General features: G+C 44.5%; 1 protein-coding gene across 1 annotated transcript in view; it reads left to right on the forward strand.

The window, feature by feature from the left end:
* Window positions 1-1,250: 1,250 nt before the first annotated feature.
* LOC310868101 (uncharacterized protein) overlaps window positions 1,251-20,975 on the forward strand; it is a gene marked incomplete at its 3' end in the record, with an annotated part of 54,943 nt that continues 35,218 nt past the window's right edge. Inside the window, exon 1 of the mRNA XM_083778365.1 lies at window positions 1,251-1,589. Within this exon, the coding sequence (XP_083634491.1) occupies window positions 1,301-1,589 (289 nt within the window). The 5' untranslated portion in view covers window positions 1,251-1,300. The remainder of the gene's footprint in view (window positions 1,590-20,975) is intronic.

Here is a 20,975-nt window from a genome sequence, read left to right on the forward strand (position 1 = left end):
CGCCCAGTGGAGCCCTGGCGTAACATTGTACATGTTCACGACGGACGACGCTCGTGCGCGTTCAACGGCAGCGCGTTCATGTGTTTGGGGCCACTCACCATTGCAATCCGTCCCAGAATGCACTCTGTTCCTACCAGGAAGGAGGAGTGAATCCGCCTCATGCGCTTTTGAGCAACTTAATGCAAGTGGAATAGGAGAACTCGGGTGTCTTCTCTATAGATATATAACTCTATGGTCAAACACAAGTCAATACACACACTGCTTTCCATTATTAAGCATTATTACACTATGCTTTGTATTGTGTAGAACCTCCTTAATGAAAACGAGATAAGGGTTTATTATTCCTATAAGTAGGCCTATAGAATGTCAATCATCATCACCATCCATGTGTCCAGTAACAGTGTTTTACATTCATGTTATTCCTAAAGCTAGTGGAAGGATGAAGGCAGTCCATTCATCCTTACATGTATTCAGTAACAGTTACACACCTCCTCCACCAGGTGGCAGCGGCACATGCTCGGTGTGACACGTTGACCCGGACGTAGATACGTGTTGTTTGCAGGGTTGCCAAGTCCGTTTGTTTCCCGCTATTTTCAGCCTCTTTTTTTATAGGCTAATTGTTAGTATAATAAATTACCAAAACATTAATTATCCTAGACATACACAGTATTTATATTGATAAATGCATCAACTCTTTTTTTATTAGGATTATATGGTCTTATTATCTTTTTTTTGTTTTGGCTTGTTTTTCTTGTTTTATTTCTCTAGCAAGAGTTGGCTTGTTTTCATTGACCTGGTTGCTTATTTCTCTCACACAATGTGGCAACACTGGTTATTTGTTTTCAGCGTAATGGCGGGATCGGAGAGAAAGTCTTTGTTGTTGTTGATCCTCATCTAGAGAAAAGAGACATTTTCCACATTCTATAAGTTGTAACGTTTATCTGGTGAAGCAAGTTACGGGCGGGTCTTAACAACTGAAGCCATATCGCCTCTCCAGCGGTGTTTCCTCCTTCATTTAGCCCAGCTTCGAGTTCTATTTGTCGGCGTTGAAGCCAAGGAAACAGCGGTAGTTTGGAAGAGAGTCTGTTTGGTGTAAATGTCTCCTAAAGGAGGTAAAACGAGTCAATGGAGGACATTTTACACATTCTATAGGTTATACGTATTACAGTATCAGTATAAACAGAAATATTTACACATGATATAAGTTTATATTACATTAAGTCGGTTCTTCGGTGCCACTGTGACGACCCAAAATCATCTCGACACTCCAGCGATAGAGTACTGTGTCTGTGTGGTGTAAATGTCTCCTAAAGGAGGTAAAACGAGTCTAATGGAGTCTCTACGGCTGAAGATACATGAACACATGACGTCGGTGGTGGGAGAGGACATATTGTGCGTTTTGGACAAACACACAACAAGCAGTGATGTTTGTCAGCTCAGAGTAGTTGTGTTGGAGCGCCTCAGTGCAGCCGCACAGTTCATGGTCAACCTCTTCCAGAAAGAGATGGAGACACTAGAAACTCTGCTGGAGAAACAAAACAAACTGCTGGACATTGATTTTGATATGGACATCGAGCTACACAATGCAGGTATGTGTGTTACACACACAACACCAAACTACACGCTGCAGTTACAATTTACAATTTAGGCAGAGTGACTTACAGTAAGCAAGCACAAAACATGGTAATACATCAAATACATGAAAATAGTCATTAAGACTCATACGTAAGCTAAGCTTACAGTGGAATATTGATGTAATGAAACTGTGTATACACTATAGAGTGCTATCATAAATAAATATTTAGACAAATGGGCATCTAATTTACATACATTCATCCTATTTACGCCTGTAAGGTTGTCCAGGCTAGGGCAAGTGCTACGGGCTAAGATGTCTGAATAGGTGTGTACAAATATACTCCTATAGGCCTATTAGTCAAGGCAGGATTTCAGAGAATGTGCTTATTTAAAGTGCTGAAGGCAAATCGTGTTAATTTATGGCATACATGTTTTCTAGGGGTATTAAGGTCTGCTGAATCCAAATCTGCTGTATGCCAAACTCAAAAATGGATGCTAAGCCCTCAAAATGGACCATTTAAAGATGGCGGCCACCATTATGCTGAAACATAATAAAACGCCTATATTTTTGACTAAACAAGGTAGAAATATAGACTGAAGTGTAATTTTTTTATGTTTTCATATATGGGGAATACAATTCAATATTCTGATTTGAAATCAAGTGTGAGGAAATTAAAATGCATACATATTGTGAAACTTGACATTTATTGGCAAATATTTTTCCAACCAACTTTATGCAATAATTGATGTTCCCAATAAGTATATGTACATAACGTGTACAAGGTAACCAACTCCATAATACTTGTGAAGAAACTGCTTAAAAATAATATTGCATGCCTGTGGTATAAACTGATGGCCTAACTACAATATCAGCCACAAACAGCTTGCTGCTTCTCTATGAATGGTCCAGGCCCTTAAGTAGATAAGTCTCTGTAACGTGGTTAATAGTGCTTCCACTTGCCCAGGCATTATATTGTATTGTGATCCGGTGTTCTGTCACTTTAAGAGTTCAGGCGGTTGACGTGACCTATAACCTGGTGACGTAGCCTACCGCACTTCCTATTTCATACTAGCTTTGAAAGCGCAATTGTAATGTGGAAAACATACGTCAGAGCAGAGCAGTGATTGCCTCATTCTATGTTGTACAGAGAATAAATCTACTCACTGCTGACTGCTGAGATCCTGGTCTATGGTGCTTCATATACAACACAACGCAAGATCACGTCTGTTACACTGGTGCCGTGACGGTCTTCTTGTTCCACTGGGCGTTGGAAGAAGAAATCTACCGACGCTACGGACGAGAAACACCGGGGCTGTCACTGGTAGTCGACATGTTATGCAACTGTGCGTCGCCAATTGCAGTTTCCATTTTGGCCACACGATGGTAGTAGGACACTGCATTTAATGCTACACTGCCGTTTTCTGACAGGGGTTTATTTAGCGTGGGGCAGTATTACTATTCTCCCATATTGTCAGTCCGAATGAGATGGGTTCTTTATGTGCGATCATTTAGACTTCTATACAAGGGAATAGCATCACATTGTGGTGAATTGTGCATGTTTTGTGTATTATTTTTGTTTTCACAGTTTTGTTGGGATATTTTCTGCTGTAGGCTATAGCATATGGTCAATTGCACATTGATATTTTTGTTTTATTTTTACCCGGTACTTATTTTGTGCATTGGTTAATAATGGATACTTCCTTTGGGCTGGGGGGTGTTGGTAGAGGGAGGGGTTTTTCTATGCTTGGTTTGCCTGGCAGGGGGAGGGGCGTTCATGCAGCTGCTTCTCCTGACAGAGGTAGGTGTAAGTGCTAGTTTGTCAGCTTTCACCCTTGTCCATAACAAACCCACTGATGCACCCATTCTATGGGTTTAGGTGTACGCAGTACAGGAAGAACTTCATTGTCCACTTGTTACTTTCTTTTGCTTTGCGTTTAATTCACATAAAGTGTATAGACAGCATAGTACAAAATACAAATGTCTTCCGTGTTTACTGGTAAAAACCTTGTATCCACTAGGTGCATGCCTTCTCCCCCCACACCTGTCCATAATTAAACCCTTGGCCTGGGAGGCGTGCCCGTCTATGCCCAAAACAATAAATCAATTAGCCAATCATTTTCAGAATATTCTAGGCTAATAATAATAATAATAATAAACAAAAAACACAGTGAAATGGCTTCTACACACTGGCCCCTAATTGTGCATTATATAAACAATTACTGCTACAGAAGCCATTTACAAAACTAAACATGGTATGTGGTATGTGTCATGTAATTAATCTTGACTGATTCTTCTGATGACACTGTAAAATAAAGAAAGAATAGAGAAAGTAGTTAAGTCTTCAGTCTGTTGCCTCCAGTAACAAACAGAGTTTGTTAACAGGCCTTTCCAGTTGGCTCGTCTTCGTCTGAAGGCGTGCAGTGCGCACTAGCCCTTTGGCATCTGGTTTTGCCTCCAAAACCCTGCCCATTATCCATGAGCCTCTGGGAGCAGTAGCATCTGCAATGAGGACAATGTCTCCAGGAATGAGGGATCTTCTTTCCTTTAACCATTTTTGTCTCTCCTGCATTAAAGGCAGATATTCAGAAAGCCACCGCTTCCAGAAGAGGTCAGCAATATACTGGACCTGTTTCCATCTCTTCCTGGTATACAGATCTCCTCTGTCAAACAGTCCAGGGGGCAAAGCTGGCTTTCCCTTTAACAGAAGGATGTGGTTTGGTGTTAGAGCTTCCAGATCATTTGGCTCATCTGAAACTGTTGTGATGGGTCGACTGTTCAAGATTGCCTCTACCTCGCAGAGGACAGTTTGTAGACCTTCATCATCAAGTGTCTGTTGTTGTAGAACAGACTTGAGCACATTTCTCACCATGCGGATAAGGCGTTCCCACACACCTCCCTGATGGGAAGCTGCTGGAGTATTGAAATGCCATGTCACTCCATCTCGCAGTAGAGCAGCTTGGATTTTGTCATTGTTTAAGGCAGCTAGGGACTCTTTTAGTTCTCTATTGGCTCCAACAAAATTTGTACCATTGTCCGATCTTATGGTTAACACTTGACCTCTTCTGCAGATGAACCTTCTTATGGCATTAATACATGAACTTGTATCCAGACTATATGCCACTTCCAGATGCACAGCTCTGCTAGTGAAGCAGGTAAATATCGCTCCATATCTTTTGATCAGACTTCTTCCTCTTTTAATGTCAATGGGACCAAAATAGTCTACCCCCACATTGGTAAAGGGTGCTTTGTCAGGCAAAACTCTCTCCTTTGGCAAATCTGCCATTTTTTGCTCACCGAGCTTTCCTCTTTGACGTTTGCATATGACACATTCTAAAATGATTTTCCTTGTTGCGGAATTAGCATTGGTGATCCAATACCTTTTACGAAGATGGCAGAGCATGTGATTTCGTCCTCCATGTCCCAGCTGTTGATGAATGTGGCGAAGAATGAGTGATGAGACATGAAGATCTTTAGACAAGATAACAGGGTGTTTAGTCTCCTCTGGCATGGATGATCGACACAAGCGGCCACCAACTCTCAGGATTCCCTCCTCCAATACTGGATCCAGCCTGTACAGTTGACTGTCCTTCTTGACACTTGCAGCACCAGCCGACAATATGGCAATGTCCTCCTTGAACCTTTGACCTTGTACAAAACAAATAATTGACTTTTCCGCTTCAGCATGGTCTTCAGGATGCAAACGGTGCCCTTTGATTGTAGCTTTGAAGTTGTTGATCCTTTTTGTTATTTCAGTTTTTTGTCTTTCAAGATCCATTTCACTGCCACAGACTGCAGCATGGATTTCTTTTCTTGTCTGTCGCAGCAACATGAGACACTGCTTAATTTTCAAAAACCAAGCTACAGCAGTCTTTAATTTTGACCAAGTTGAAAAATAGTTCATCAGACAGCTTGTAGGATTATCTGTGCTTGTAGCAATTAAATTGACTGTCAGGTCCCTTTTCACCTCTGGGTCTTCAGCGGCAACTCCATGCAGTTCCAGGTCAGACTTAGGCCATTCTTCCTCTGGCCTAGAAAGAAAGCCAGGTCCATTGATCCACCTCTTGTTTGCCACGAAGTCAGTGGCCTTCAGCCCACGTGAAACATCATCGGCTGGATTATCCTTTGTGCCAATGTACCTCCACTGGTCAACACTGGTAGCCTCTCTTATGACTGCTGTTCTATTTGCCACAAAGGTGTGGAACCTCTTAGTTTCGTTGCTGATGTACTTAAGCACTGTTGTACTGTCTGTCCAAAAAACTGATTTATCCAACTCCAGTTGCAACTCCTTTCGCAACATCCCATCAACTCTTACTGCTAGAACAGCAGCTGTGAGCTCCATTCTAACAATTGTGGTTTGTTTCAACGGTGCGACTCTGGCTTTACCCAAGAGGAATGCAACATGCACCCCTTTGTCATAATTCTCCATCCTCAAATAAGACACAGTACCGTAGCCATCTTGACTGGCATCGGAAAAGTGATGCAACTGTGCCCCAGTGGGCTTGCCAAAGTCTTTGGGCTTGAAACAGCGGTCCACCTTTAACTCTGCCACCTGTTCAAGTCCGTTTAGCCAGTCTGACCACTGCTGAGAGAAGAACTGGGGGATGTCGTCATCCCACGCACACTGTCTTTTGCAAAGCTCCTGGAGAATCATCTTTGCTGACAAAGTGTAGGGTGAAAGAAATCCTAAAGGATCATAAAGTGAACTGACCATTGACAAAATGCCTCTTCTTGTCTGTGGCCGTTCCTTCATGATGGTCTTAAATTTGAACTTGTCAGTCTCGACACACCACTGCAAGCCGAGTGCCCTCTCCAATGGGAGACTGTCTGAATCCAAATCCAGTGCTTTGATTTCCTTTGCTCTACTCTCTTGTGGGATTGATGATAAAACTGAGCGGCTGTTGCTTATCCATTTAGAGAGAATAAAGCCTCCTTTGTCGCACAGAGCAGTTAGATCCTTAACCAGCTGTGTTGCCTCCTCCTCTGAAGACATTGACTTAAGACAGTCATCAACATAGAAATGGTTTTTGACAGTATTGACTACTTCTGCAGAGAATAGAGCTTGATTGTCATCTGCAGTCCTCCTCAGAGCATAATTTGCACAGCTTGGGGATGACACTGCTCCAAACAGATGTACCTTCATCCGATATTCCACCAGAGGGCGCGTGATGTCACCCTGAGGCCACCACAGAAAGCGCAGAAAGTCAATGTCCTTTTTTGTGACTTGGACCTGGTGAAACATGGCCTGTATGTCAGCCATCACTGCAATGGGTTCCTGCCGAAATCTAATAAGGACACCAATGAGGGGGTTTGTGAAATCTGGACCTTGTAGAAGTTGGCAGTTGAGTGACGTCCCCTTGTATACAGCTCCGCAGTCAAACACAACTCTTAATTTTCCTTTCCTAGGGTGATAAACTCCATGATGTGGAATATACCACACTTTACCATCGTTTCTTTTTAATTGATCTTCTGGCACAATTTCTGCATAGCCTTGATCAATTACATCACTCAGAAAGGATGTGTATTCCTCATGAAATGTCTCATTTTTTCCAAATTTTCTTTTCAGGCTCACAATACGCTGCTCTGCTATGCAGCGGTTGTTGGGCAAGATAGGGGTTTCATTCTTGAAAGGTAAGTCAAAAGAATAATGACCATTTTTCAACACAGAGGAGTTATGCACAATGTTCATGAATTTAACATCCTCTCTTGACATTTCAGCTTGTTCTTCAGAGGTCTTCTCACTGAAGTCATGATTATACTGTTGAATGATCAATTCCTCTAGGTGTACAATAGAGATTCGATTTGTGGAAATAGTAGAGCAGCCTCTCTTGCTCATACTGTCATTCAAATTGCCCCCTCGAAGTGGGCCATTCAGAACCCATCCTACTTTGGTCCTCACTGCATAGGGACCATCTGCCTGGCTGTTAATGACTTCCCATGGTTCTATGACTTTAGGAGCATTAGTCCCAATGAGTAGATCGATGTCAGAGTCAATTTGGTGTATTTTGATGCCACTCAAATATGGCCATTGATCAACATCCTCCTGTCTGGGAATGTTGCTCTCACTCACCGGCATGCTGCTATGGGTGAAAACCTCAGGTAAATCAACAAAATCATCATTGTCCAGTGCAGACACTTCCAATCCATACACTGCATATGTGGAAATAGTCTTTGACTGCCCCATGGTTCGCAGCATAATGCTGGTCCTGTGTTTTCTGACATTCAATTTTTGTGCAAGGCTTTCTGTGCAGAATGTTCCTGAGCTGCCAGGATCCAAGAAGGCATAGGTTTGTATGATTGTGTCATTTTTTTTGGATTTTATCTGGACTGGCACAATTGAAAATGTGCAATCATCCTCACCACCAGCCCCAATATGACCACATAATGTTGGTGCAGTAGTTGCATCGCTAACTGCTGGTTCAGCCTCCGTAGATGGCTCAATTTGTTCAGGGAATTTTCTTTTGTCCTCTCTTACAATGTGGAGAATTTCTGGGTGTTGTTGGCTGCATACATTGCAAGTCAGTCTATTGACACATGTTTTGTTAATATGGCCTTCCTTTTTTAGGCAGCCGAAACATATCCCCTTCTCCTTAATGAAGTCGATCTTTTCCTTGTGTAATTTTCTTTTGAACTGGTAGCACTTTTCCAATGAGTGATTGCTCATTTTGCAATATAAACAGCCTTGGGGTGGGGGAGTGTGTACCTTTTCCTCCACCACGGCAACATTAGTGGCAAAACTGCTTCCTCTGTGGCTCTTCAAACCCTGACTGGGGGGGCATGCACTTCTACTTGAGGAAGCGAGTGGGGTGTCCTGTATGTTGCCAAACAATGGATCTGTGGCTATTCTGACCTGCTTTTCAATGAACTGGACCAGATCATTAAACATGGCCCTATGACCTTTTCTCTCTTGCAGGTCACAGGCAGTGCTTCTCCATTTTTCCCGCAACTTATATGGCAATTTTAGAACAATGCTCCTCATGTTGCATGGTATGTCCAATTCTCTCATATGCATGATTTGTTCTGTTGCATTGCAACATCCACGCAAAAAGAGAGAAAAAGCTTGTAGTGCCTTGACATCGTCACTTTTAATGGGTGCCCAACTGAAAGCCATTTCCATATATGCAGAAGTGATTTTTTGTTCATTTCCAAAATTCTCTTTCAAAAGATCTTTTGCTCTTGTCTGTTGAGGAGGGAGATGCTGACAGCTATGCACTATCTCCTTTGGCTGACCCCTGGTGTATTGTTCGAGGAAGTGCAAGCAGTCACCAAAATTGTTAGTTTTCATTTCAACACCATTTTCAAAAGCTCGCATAAAGGCATAATATTGCAGAGGATCACCATCAAACACAGGAATAATTCTAACTGGAAGAGCAGATGAAAGATTCTGTTGAACTAATAAAGAGGTTATTTCATTCTGTTTTTGCATTATATTGACCATGTCATGCTGACTGTGGTCATACAGCACTGTGGCTTGAGAACCTGGCACCAGGGTAGAAACCCTGGGCAACCTTTCAGTGTCATTGGTTGGAATTGATTCTTGAGCCTGGGAATAAACAGTTTGTGAATTTGTAATTTGCATGTTGGGTCTTTCTTTGGGCCGGACAACCTGTGGGGTAGCTACAGAGTCAGTTATTAGAGTCATGTTGTAATTCACCTTTGCAGGATTATAAACTGTTGCATTAGGATTGAGCTGTTTCGTGATTTGAACATTATTGTCATAATAAGAGTGCCTTCCATTGGATGCTCTTGAGCCACTCCTTGATCCATTTGTTGCATTAGAATTGAGCTGTTTTGTGATTTGAACATTATTGTCATAATAAGAGTGCATTCCATTGGATGCTCTTGAGCCACTCCTTGATCCATTTTCCTCTAAAACATTGATTTTTGCATTAAATGCTGCCAACTCTGTATCGAGTGTTAATTGTTCCCTTTGTCTCCTCAAGTTGTCACTTTTTCTCCTCAGATCCTCCTCCTGTCTCCTTAACATGTCCTCCTCTGCCTGCAGATTATGTTGTTTCTTTAAGGCAGCAGCATGCTCCAGAAGGGCTGCCTTTTCAGCTTGAGCTTTGAGAAGTGCAGATGATGCTGTTGAAGAAGTGCGTGAGGTTTGGGACTTGGAGCGGGACTTAGCCCTGCTTGGGACATTGGAAACACTGTCGTCTGGTCTTATGTCATCATCAATTTCTGTCCCAATTTCACAGGCACTAGCAGCAATGGTTTGTGATTGACCAGCCTCATGAAGCCACCTTTTCACATCCTCCTCAAATTCACAGTACTTTCTCTTTTTTCGTTCAAACCATTCCTTTTGCTCATTAACCTCCTCCTCGGTCAGAGGCAACGTCAAAAATGCATCATATGTATTACTCATTTCATCAAAACATGTTTTCAATGTGTTCAGCTCAGATTGCATTTTTGTGACATTCTCATTGGATTGCATAAGCACTTTGACTCTTTCAATGTACTGGCCGGTGTGGTTGCTTTTTGTTTTTAATGTTTTCAGACAGTTTTCCTTTTGTAAAGCCATGCCTTTTTCTGTTAACTTTGGGGTCCTTTTTGCCAGTAGTTGCGCACCATTGCTGCTCACAGGCTCCATGACATCGGACATATTGCAAATTCCCCTTTTGTCACACAATAAAGTGCGGTGCAAATGTAAACTTCAAAGGAAGCGCAGCCGCGCTGTTGACAGTTCACAGGGTCCGGTCCAGGTGCAAAGATCGCAAAGCAAATAAATAAAGGCAGTGCAAAACAGGCGTTTGTGTCACTAATAAAAGTCCGGCAGTGACAAAACATCAATAATAATAACGGACGGCAATGCAGAAAACTTGTCACCAATAAAAGTCCGACGGTGACAAACCATCAATAATAAAACAATGCACAGCAGTGCAGCAATTGTCAGCAACGTGTCACCAATAAAAGGTAGCAGTGAGTGACACACGAAAAATAAAATAACTCCAGTAGTTATTTGCTGTTTTCCTGTACAGCCTTTTCGGTGTTTTGTTACATACCATGGGCTTGATATTGATGAGGCTTAGTTTGTGCTGCGTGCTGCGCGTCCACTTGTTAACATTTTGAGTGTGTCTTTTGTCGTTGCACTCCTTCCAGACTCCAATCCTCGATCCGTAGGGCCTCTTCAAATTAAATTTCTTTGTGAATCATCACGATGCCCAGTTCCTGGTTAGAGTCCTCTTCGAATGGATGGGTTTTTACTGTTGTAAGTGCTAGTTTGTCAGCTTTCACCCTTGTCCATAACAAACCCACTGATGCACCCATTCTATGGGTTTAGGTGTACGCAGTACAGGAAGAACTTCATTGTCCACTTGTTACTTTCTTTTGCTTTGCGTTTAATTCACATAAAGTGTATAGACAGCATAGTACAAAATACAAATGTCTTCCGTGTTTACTGGTAAAAACCTTGTATCCACTAGGTGCATGCCTTCTCCCCCCACACCTGTCCATAATTAAACCCTTGGCCTGGGAGGCGTGCCCGTCTATGCCCAAAACAATAAATCAATTAGCCAATCATTTTCAGAATATTCTAGGCTAATAATAATAATAATAATAAACAAAAAACACAGTGAAATGGCTTCTACAGTAGGGGTGTTAGTTTTCGGTCCCTTGGACCAGCAAATAGGGTCCCACTACTCACTTCTACGCCAATGCCCAACATTACACATTCTGACACCGCTGGTGGGGTTGAATTCCAAAATGTTCCTGAGCCAGCTTTACCTTCGGGGAACGGGGAGGTGTCAGCTAATATATTGGCAGGAATTATTGAGCGGGTGGGTAAATCCATTGGTGAAAGCATAGCATCATGCTTGGAAGCGACAAAGTCAGTGGGTACTGGGGGTCTTCAGAACAATAGTGGGATGGGGGGACTTACCATTGGTGACATTTCTCATTTGGGGCTGGTGTTAAAATCTGATGTAAAAGAACCAAGCTGTTTCAGGGGGGATGGTTCTGAGAAGTGCACTGTACAGGAGTGGGAGGAGGTTATGTTGGGTTACATGCGAAAGAAGGGTTTCAATGCACAAGAACAATCTGATGAAGTAATGAGTAAGCTTATGGGACGGGCACGAGATGTTGTCCGAGTTGGATTGCGCAGTGATCCCAAAACCGACTTGAGCAAAGGTCCAGACCCCATGTTTCACATCTTGAGACAGCATTTTAGTGATGCAGAATACTCTGATATGCCGTTAGCAGATTTTTATGCAACTTTACCCATGACTGGTGAGAACTCATTCGACTATTGGATCAGACTGAACAGGGCCATTGATGTGGCTGAGGAGGGCATGAAAAGACAAGGCAAAAGGTTGGAAGATCCTACTCGTGAGGTGACTGTGATGTTTATCAGGCACTGCCCTGATCCTGAATTATGTCTGATTTTCAAGTGCAAACCTCTTCATCAGTGGACTGCTGGTGATGTCCACGAGAGGCTGGAGGAACAACAGAGGGAGAGAAAAGCCAGACAGCTCTCACGATCGAATGTGATGGTCTCCACTTTGAGGCAGGAGGTGTCCTCTCCAGTGCTTTTGCCCATGGCTCAGCCCTCACCAGCAGCTAAGCCAGTGACCGCTGTTGAACACACATCTGCTTCGTCACCAGCACATGCACTCGCCTCGTCAGAACCGCTGGCCCAAGTTATCGCGTTGTTGGAGCGTGTGTTGGAGCAAGGCTCCCTGACAGTGAACAATTCTGGGTTTCGTCCGCAGCAACGACCCAAGAGAAGGGTGGCCCCATGCTCAGTGTGTGGTGATGCTAACCACAATACAGTGGAACACTGTAGAACGGATCGTTTATGCTTCCTCTGCTATGCTCCTGGACATACACGCATGTCGTGTCCTCAAGCCTCGTCACAGGGTCAGGTTCCCCAGCCAGCAGGGCTCCCACAGCAGGGCTCAAGCAACCAGCAGGGAAACTAGATGGCCCACACGGAGAGGGGGCAAGTGTTGGGCCTATAAAAGCCCCCCTAATTGACTGTGATGAGGATGTGGAGTCTGTATATTCAAATGCCCGTGATTCTGTGGAACCTGGTGTGGAAGTAATCTATCAGAATATACAGAGGCTGGCTTCAACTGACAAATTGTTCTATACAAGTGTTACTGTAAATGATGTGATGGATTTGAAAGCGTTAGTTGATAGTGGTTCTATGGCATGTTCGCTGAGCTCAGACATGTTGCCACGCCTGCAGCGAGCAGGAGTGTTATCGGACAGTTCACTCAACCCAGTTAATGTGGTGCTGGTTGGGTGTGGGGGTTTGAAGACCAGACCTGTGGGAATGTGTGAGTTGATGCTCACAGCATATGGACATAAAGCCTCTGTCCCTGTCTTGGTTGTGGATGGTCAGATCGACGAACTGATTATTGGCAGCAACTTGATCAAACACCTCCTGCGTTTGATGAGGAAAAGCAATTTCTCTGAGACACAGTCGACAGAGTGTAATGATGATGATGAGCAGCTCTTCTCCCTTCTGGCCAATGTGGAGAGGTGGCGAGGAAGTGATGTGCCGGACAAGGTGGGGACGCTAAGGCTGAGGCAGGCAGTCACTTTGGAGCCAATGCAGGAGCATTTGGTGTGGACACGACTGAAAAATGCTCAAAACATTTCAGCTGGGAGTGCTGTTGTCATTGAACCCACTAGTGCACGTTCAAGGCCTAGAAACATTCTCATTGGGAGGACCGTGGCACTTCTGAGAAATGATGGATGGCTTCCAGTGAAGATTATAAACCCGCTTCTTCAGTCAGTGACACTGCGACGAAATGCTAAGGTGGCTGATGCATTCCCTTGTATGGCGTTGCAGGACTTTGACACTGATGAGCCGGTGGTGTCAGGCCCCCCTCTGACTCTGCAACAGCAGGTGCTGAAGGTGGATGGTGGACCTGAGGCTGACAATAAGAGTGCTGATAGCTTGACCATTGACAGTGCATCTGAGTGCAAAGGCGAGCGTAATGAGGTGCTGCAAAAGCTGGGGCTTGGGGACGTGGATGTTGACTCCCCCCAATTGTCGCCTGAGGGCAGAGCCACGTTGGTGCAACTGATAGCCCGCTATGAGTCCATCTTTTCAAGGCACAAGTTGGACTGTGGAAAAGCAACGGGATTTGTGCATAGAATCAGGCTGAGTGATGACAAACCTTTCAGATTGCCTTATCGGAGGTTGTCTCCAAATCAGTACGACAAACTCAGACAGGCATTGGATGAGATGGAGGAATGCGAGATAATTAGGAAGAGCAACAGCGAGTTTGCCTCTCCGCTTGTTCTCATCTGGAAGAAGTCGGGTGACTTACGCCTGTGCACGGATTTCAGGTGGCTCAACGCTCGCACGATAAAAGACGCTCATCCTCTGCCACACCAAGCAGATGCTCTGGCGGCTTTGGGCGGGAATGCCTATTTCTCAACAATGGATTTGACATCTGGCTATTACAATGTGGAGGTGCAAGAGGAGGACCGGAAGTTCACGGCTTTCACCTCGCCGTTTGGACTCTATGAGTACAATAGACTTCCTCAAGGCCTATGCAATAGCCCGGCCACATTTATGAGAATGATGCTGAGCATATTTGGTGACCAGAATTTCCTAAGTCTTCTTTGTTACCTTGATGATATTCTGATTTTCGCTCCCAGTGAGGAGGTGGGGCTGCAACGTCTGGAGATGGTTTTCGGTCGTCTGAAGCAGCACAATCTCAAGTTGGCACAGAAGAAATGCCACTTCCTGGAAAAGTCTGTGAGATTCTTAGGCCATGTAGTCAGCGAGGCTGGTATTGCAACAGATCCTGAGAAGGTCCGGGCCATCGCCGACATGACAGAAGAGGATCTTATGGAAGACAATTCAAATGTGCCCTCTCAGTCCAAAATCAGGTCCTTTCTGGGAATGGTGGTCTACTATCAAGGATTTATAGAAGGCTGCTCAGCCATTGCCAAGCCTTTGTTCATGTTGACCACTGGACCCAAGGCTCCGCGCCATGGAAAAGGGAGAGCGAAGCGAAAAGTTATGAGAAAGCTCTCTGTTTCGGATTGGACGGATGACTGCAAATTGGCCTTCAATCTCCTGAAGCAAGCTCTTCTGGACCAGGTCCTCCTGGCCCACCCGGACTTTGAGAGGCCGTTCCTGTTGTCTGTGGATGCGTCAAGCAATGGTTTGGGTGCCGTTCTCTCTCAGGTGCCTGAAGATGGAGACAAGGCCAGGCCAGTGGCTTTCGCAAGTAAATCGCTAAACTATGCACAGTCTAAGTATCCTGCTCATAGGCTGGAATTCTTTGCCCTGCGCTGGGCAGTCTGTGATAAGTTTAGCCACTGGCTGAGAGGGCGGCCATTCACAGTCTGGACAGATAATAACCCGCTGACTTACATCCTGTCTAAGCCCAAACTCGATGCATGCGAGCAGAGGTGGGTTGCAAAGTTGGCCCCATTTGAGTTCGACCTCAAGTACATCCCAGGGCCCAGGAACGTGGTGGCGGATGCATTGAGCAGGCAGCCGTTTGTGAAACCTAGTGCTCTCCACAAGCTCACAAGGGTCCCTTACAAGGATCTGTTGGAGGAGGCTGCTGGAGTCCGGGCTGAGAAGGTGCAGGATGTGTTCCGCTGGTCCAACCATCCATGTGGGGCAGAGCTGGAGAGATGTTCGACTGCGGGGAGCGAGGAGGTTGTCTTTGGTGTTGATAGCCAATCCGTCCGTGTGTCTTTGTCGGGTGGCGAGGTCTCTGCTATTCTGGCTTCCCATTCTTCTGGAGAGTCTGGGATTACAAGTCATGCGATCCTGCTGCCGCAATTGACTCAGTCATTGGTGCCTGCTGAAGTGGCTGCAGTTGGTGCGCTGTCACAGGAGGACTTGATGTCAGCACAGAAACAAGATGATGCGTTGTCCAGAGTGATCTTCTATGTGGAGAGGGGTCGGAGGCCCTCCAGGAGGGAACGTCTTCATGAGCCATTGGAGACTGTGAGGCTACTTAAGGCATGGGAGAAGTTGTCTCTGCGGATGGGGGTACTGTACCGTGTATCCAGGAACCCTGTGTCCAAGAAAAAGTCTTATCGATATGTTGTGCCCGCCTCACTGAAGTCAGTGGTCCTGAACGGTGTACATGATGAGGCTGGACATCAAGGTCAACAAAGGACACTGTGGTTGACAAGGCAGAGGTTCTTCTGGCAAGGACAGGAAGCTGATGTTAAGGAGTATGTTAAGTGCTGTAGGAGGTGCGTGTTCAGCAAAGCCCCTGAACCTGAGGCTAGGGCACCGTTGGAGAGCATCATCACCAGCGAACCCCTCGAACTGGTCTGCATTGATTTTTGGTGTGCTGAAGATGCTTCTAACAAGTCACTTGATGTCCTCGTTGTCACAGACCATTTTACCAAGCTGGCACATGCCTTCTTGTGTCCCAATCAGTCAGCAAAAGCTGTTGCTCACCAACTGTGGAACAACATATTCTGCGTGTATGGCTTTCCCCGTCGCATTCATTCTGATCAGGGGGCTAATTTTGAGAGTAACTTGATTGCGGAACTTCTCAGTGTGGCAGGGGTGGCAGAAGTCTCACACAACACCCTACCACCCCATGGGTAATGGTGGCGTTGAGAGATTCAATAGAACTTTAGGCAATATGATACGTGCCTTGCCAGCCAGAGCTAAACACAGGTGGCCCCGGTCGCTGAAGTCTCTGACCTTTTCCTATAATTGTACGATCCATGAGACCACTGGACACGCCCCATTCCACCTGATGTTTGGGAGGATACCTCGCTTGCCTGTTGACATGATGTTCGGGGAAGTGCTCCATGATCCAGAGGTTGTGGACTATGATGTCTTTGTCCAGTCTCTCAGGAGAGATCTGAAGGAGGCCATGGTGGCTGCCCAGACATCGGCTACTAAACAGCTGAAGAGACATGCAGACCTGTACAACAGGAAAGTCAGGGGGTCCCCTGTGGAGGTCGGGGATCGTGTGCTGCTTGCAAATAAAGGGGAGCGTGGCAAGAAGAAGCTCGCGGACAGATGGGAGAATACACTTTATGTTGTGCTGGAGAAGAACACTGACATCCATACATTTAAGATCTGCGATACTACCACTGGCCGTGAGAAGACTGTGCACCGAAATCTCATCATGCCAGTCAACTTCCTGCCATTGCTTGACACGGCTGAGCAGGCGTTGGATGATGTTACCAGTTCTGATGAGAGCGATGCACCTACTGAGGAGATGGGTGTTGAGGAGAGAACAAGTGTGTGGGTGTCGGAACTGATGAGCGATATCTCATGTGATGGGGAGACGGCTTCCGTGGAAGAGGAGGACGGACTGTGTGAGGGACAGGAGTTTGAGCCTAATTCCGGCCAGCTGGCTGATGTTGCTGTGGGGAACGGTGTGGACGATGGCTCTGAGACCGTGGATTCGACTGCCGCGCGCGGTGCCATGACAGGAGCTGGGTCTACGGCTGTGGACGATGGCTCTGAGACCGTGGATACGACTGCCACGTGCGGGGCCATGACAAGGGCTAGGTCTAAGGCCGGGCGTTTCATAAAACCTGTTCAGAGACTCATTGAAACTATGCAGACACAGAGAGTTTTGGGTGATGAATTTCAGAGAATACCTGTATGGGTGTAGAAAAAAAAAAAAAAAAAATTGTTTTTGTTTCATTTTTATTTTTTCTCCATTGGGGGCCCATTTTCAAAGTGTTGCCAAATGTACTTAACATGTAATAGGCATGTTTACCTGGGGACTTAGTCCTTCATTCTGGTATGGAATGGTTTTGTAAGACAGGGATGTTTGGTGGCACGTATTTGCAAGGCTTTGCACGCCTCGAATGGTATTTTGTTTGATTGTAAGGGCAAGTGGAATTCATTGGGGGAGAGTGTAACGTGGTTAATAGTGCTTCCACTTGCCCAGGCATTATATTGTATTGTGATCCGGTGTTCTGTCACTTTAAGAGTTCAGGCGGTTGACGTGACCTATAACCTGGTGACGTAGCCTACCGCACTTCCTATTTCATACTAGCTTTGAAAGCACAATTGTAATGTGGAAAACATACGTCAGAGCAGAGCAGTGATTGCCTCATTCTATGTTGTACAGAGAATAAATCTACTCACTGCTGACTGCTGAGATCCTGGTCTATGGTGCTTCATATACAACACAACGCAAGATCACGTCTGTTACATCTCCTCACCAGTCTAATCACCAAAGTTTCCCCATATGTAGCCATGGTTGGACTAAGACAGGGGTCTGCAACAGGCGCATGCGGCTCTAGAGCACACCCCTAGTGGCTCCCTGTAGCATTAAAAGTAGCAATAAATTATTTTTAATTTATGGTTTCTGTAGGAGGCCAAACGTGACAAGCATTCTTAATATTTATTCTACACATTTTTACAAAATTGGAAAACTTAACTAAACTAAAATTTGCGTCATAGCATGCGACACACTCAGTGCCGTGCCAGCCAGGTGTCTATTATAAACAAACCGGTGGGTGTGTGAGGCTGCTGCCTGCTACGCTATGGCTTCTACAGGGAGAGAAATAAAGATAGCCGACGAAAAACAGAGGATTTAACAGTTCGTGGACAGAGGCTTTTGCCTTCACAGCCAATGCAGATTGACTGCCTGTATGTTTAATCAGTGCAGTGAGAAGCTATCAAACAACAAATAAAGTAACGTTGAAAGACATTTCCAGGGAAAGCATGCTAAATTATGCTAGTTTCGTTGCAACCCGGGAGATAATAAAGCTTGGCAAGCTGCATTATAATGCGTAATTTTCTTTGCGGCTCCAGATAGATTTTTAATTTATTTTTGGTCGAAAATGGCTCTTTCAACATCTTGGGTTGCAGACCCCTGGACTAAGACAAAAATTTGGGCCGGACATTTTCGCGGAATTTGGCCCAGACTGGCCCACCACAACCAGCGCGCAGATACTCTACTGACTTTTCAGGGGTCGAGGCCCATACAAATACTTGAAATACAAGCCCTTAACACCTCCACATTTAACAGTATACAACATAAATGATACACAACCAACAGACAACTAATTTAACATTTGGCCCAGACCGGCCCACCAGAGGGTCAGCCCACCGGGCACATGCCTGGTATGTCCTGTGGCCAATCCAGGCCTGGATGTAGTCAAATCCAATATGGACACCACATATAAACGGTGTGGGCTGTAATGTTTAAACCAGATGATCAACATATGCAAACTTGTGTTTCACATTTTTAGACAATTAGATACATGTTGAAATACTTTTCTTTATGATTGGGTGGACGCCTAATTCGCCATCTCTAATATCCGAGATGGCAGTTATAGGAAGATTTGTTATACCTAAATCTTCCTATAACACTCTTGGTAAACTTGGTGTATTATGATGATTCAATCTATCTAGACTAGAGCACTTTAATTTGCTTATTATTACCAATACGGTCACTATTCACCGAAATCTATTGTACATTTTCGCCCAGATTGAGTTAAGCTCAAAACAAAAAACCTATGCAATTTTCAGATATTGAAACAATAACATAAGTAAGTAAGTAGTTTTGATACAGCTAACATATTAACATTGTTTAGAATTTAAACAATATGTTTAGATCAGACCAGCAATCATTGATACTTCGCCACACGCACACATGCACGCACGCGATTGATGACAACATGTACACCTAATTATGTCTGGTACTTTCTTCTTCTAAGTAACTGTAGAAGTGACTTTTTGGGATTATCAGTGATGAGCTCATGGATGATGACATGTAGGGTTAACTGCTGCTTTGTAACAAGAAAAATGTGCTCTCAATTCTCAAACTAACCTGGATTCAATTTATCTGCACTACAGCTTTGAAACCATCCTGAAAAGGACACAAAAATTGTTCTGTACCTGGCCCATGCTGGGGCCAATGGCCATAAAGCCATTTGTCTATCAATTGTAGTTCTTGCAATCCACTTATTTGAGACATTAAGCATCACACAGCTGGATTGGCTTTGGCTGCGGAAATAATTACTGGGACGTTCCCGTTAATGATATCTGCAATGCTCCTGGTGTCCAAAAGTCACTGGCTTTGCCTCTCTTCCATGTGCTAACAGGCTGTGAATAGGCAGTTTTGGAGGCAACACTGGATCTGATCTGACAGGCAACCTACAGTATAGTTGCCCTCACCTTGGAGCCGATCAACTCTGATGTCCAGCGACTCCTTCATCTGCGTCTTCAGCTATCTCAATTCCCCATACATCTAGCGATTCTAGCCAGTTGTGTTTTCCACATCAACATCTTTCTTTAGCACATCCATATGGTTGCAGTGGCTAATCCCATCCCCCTGCTATTGTGTCTGCATGGTTGTCATATTCATGATTTCAGTATATGGGACTCCATAACAGTAAGTAGTACAAGTAAGTAGGTCAAAGTGCCTTCTTATCAGAGTCGGAGGTGCCCAGGATCAAAGCCATGGCATAGTCATAGAGGGTATGCACAGGACATCATCATCATACCCGGAAGTTATGCGGGAACGCCTACTGAGTGGGAAAAATAAACACTTTCTGGCCTTGACAGCTCATACCTCCAAACAGAAATCTGATTGCATTAAACAACGTTAAACTCACTTTGCCACTCACTTTATGCATGCACAGTCTATTGTGGTTGAAAGGTGAGTGCTCTACTGAGCAACCAGGCCACCCTCATGTGAGGGTGCCTGCACCAATAATGAGGGTCCAGACGACAACATACAGTATAAGAACATTCCAATGTTTCTAATGCTAAAGAAAAAACATACAAATAGACACAAGTTTGCCAATATAGTGTGAAATGTTAAGGTACAACAAGGTATTTTCATATTGCCTCCATCTTGGACATATGCAAATTAGGTGTCCAGACACACCCAATCATAAAGATAAGTAGGCTATTCCAAAATGTTTCTTATCGTCAAACATCCTGAAATGGACACCAAGTTTGCATTTGTAGCTCATCTGGTTCAGAAGTTATAGCCAAAACCATTTTCAGGTGGAAGCCATATTGGATTTGGCCAATATGGCAACTGTGAAGGTCATCGGCTCAGGCCCCCTAGCTAAATCATTAGAACATGCCCTGGACTACATCTGGGCCAAATATGGTGCTTTTAGACTGATTAGCACGACATACTGTATCCCTAAGGGCCTGGACTAAAGAGGACAATTGTCACTATAAATTATATAAAACTGGTTTCTTCACAATTGAGCTTAAATCAGAATATTTAATTGTATTCCCCATATATGAAAACATTAAAGAGGACATTTCAGTCTATTTTCTACCATGTTTAGTCAAACATAATGTGTTTTATTATGTTTCAGCATAGTGGTGGCCGCCATCTTTAAATGGTCCATTTTGAGGGCTTAGCATCCATTTTTGAGCTTGGCATACAGCAGATTTGGATTCAGCAGACCTTAATACCCCTAGAAAACATGTATGCCATAAATTAACACGATTTGCCTTCGG

This window comes from Protomyctophum parallelum, assembly GCF_964188405.1.
Source record: "Protomyctophum parallelum genome assembly, chromosome: 12".
Classification (NCBI taxonomy): domain Eukaryota; kingdom Metazoa; phylum Chordata; class Actinopteri; order Myctophiformes; family Myctophidae; genus Protomyctophum; species Protomyctophum parallelum.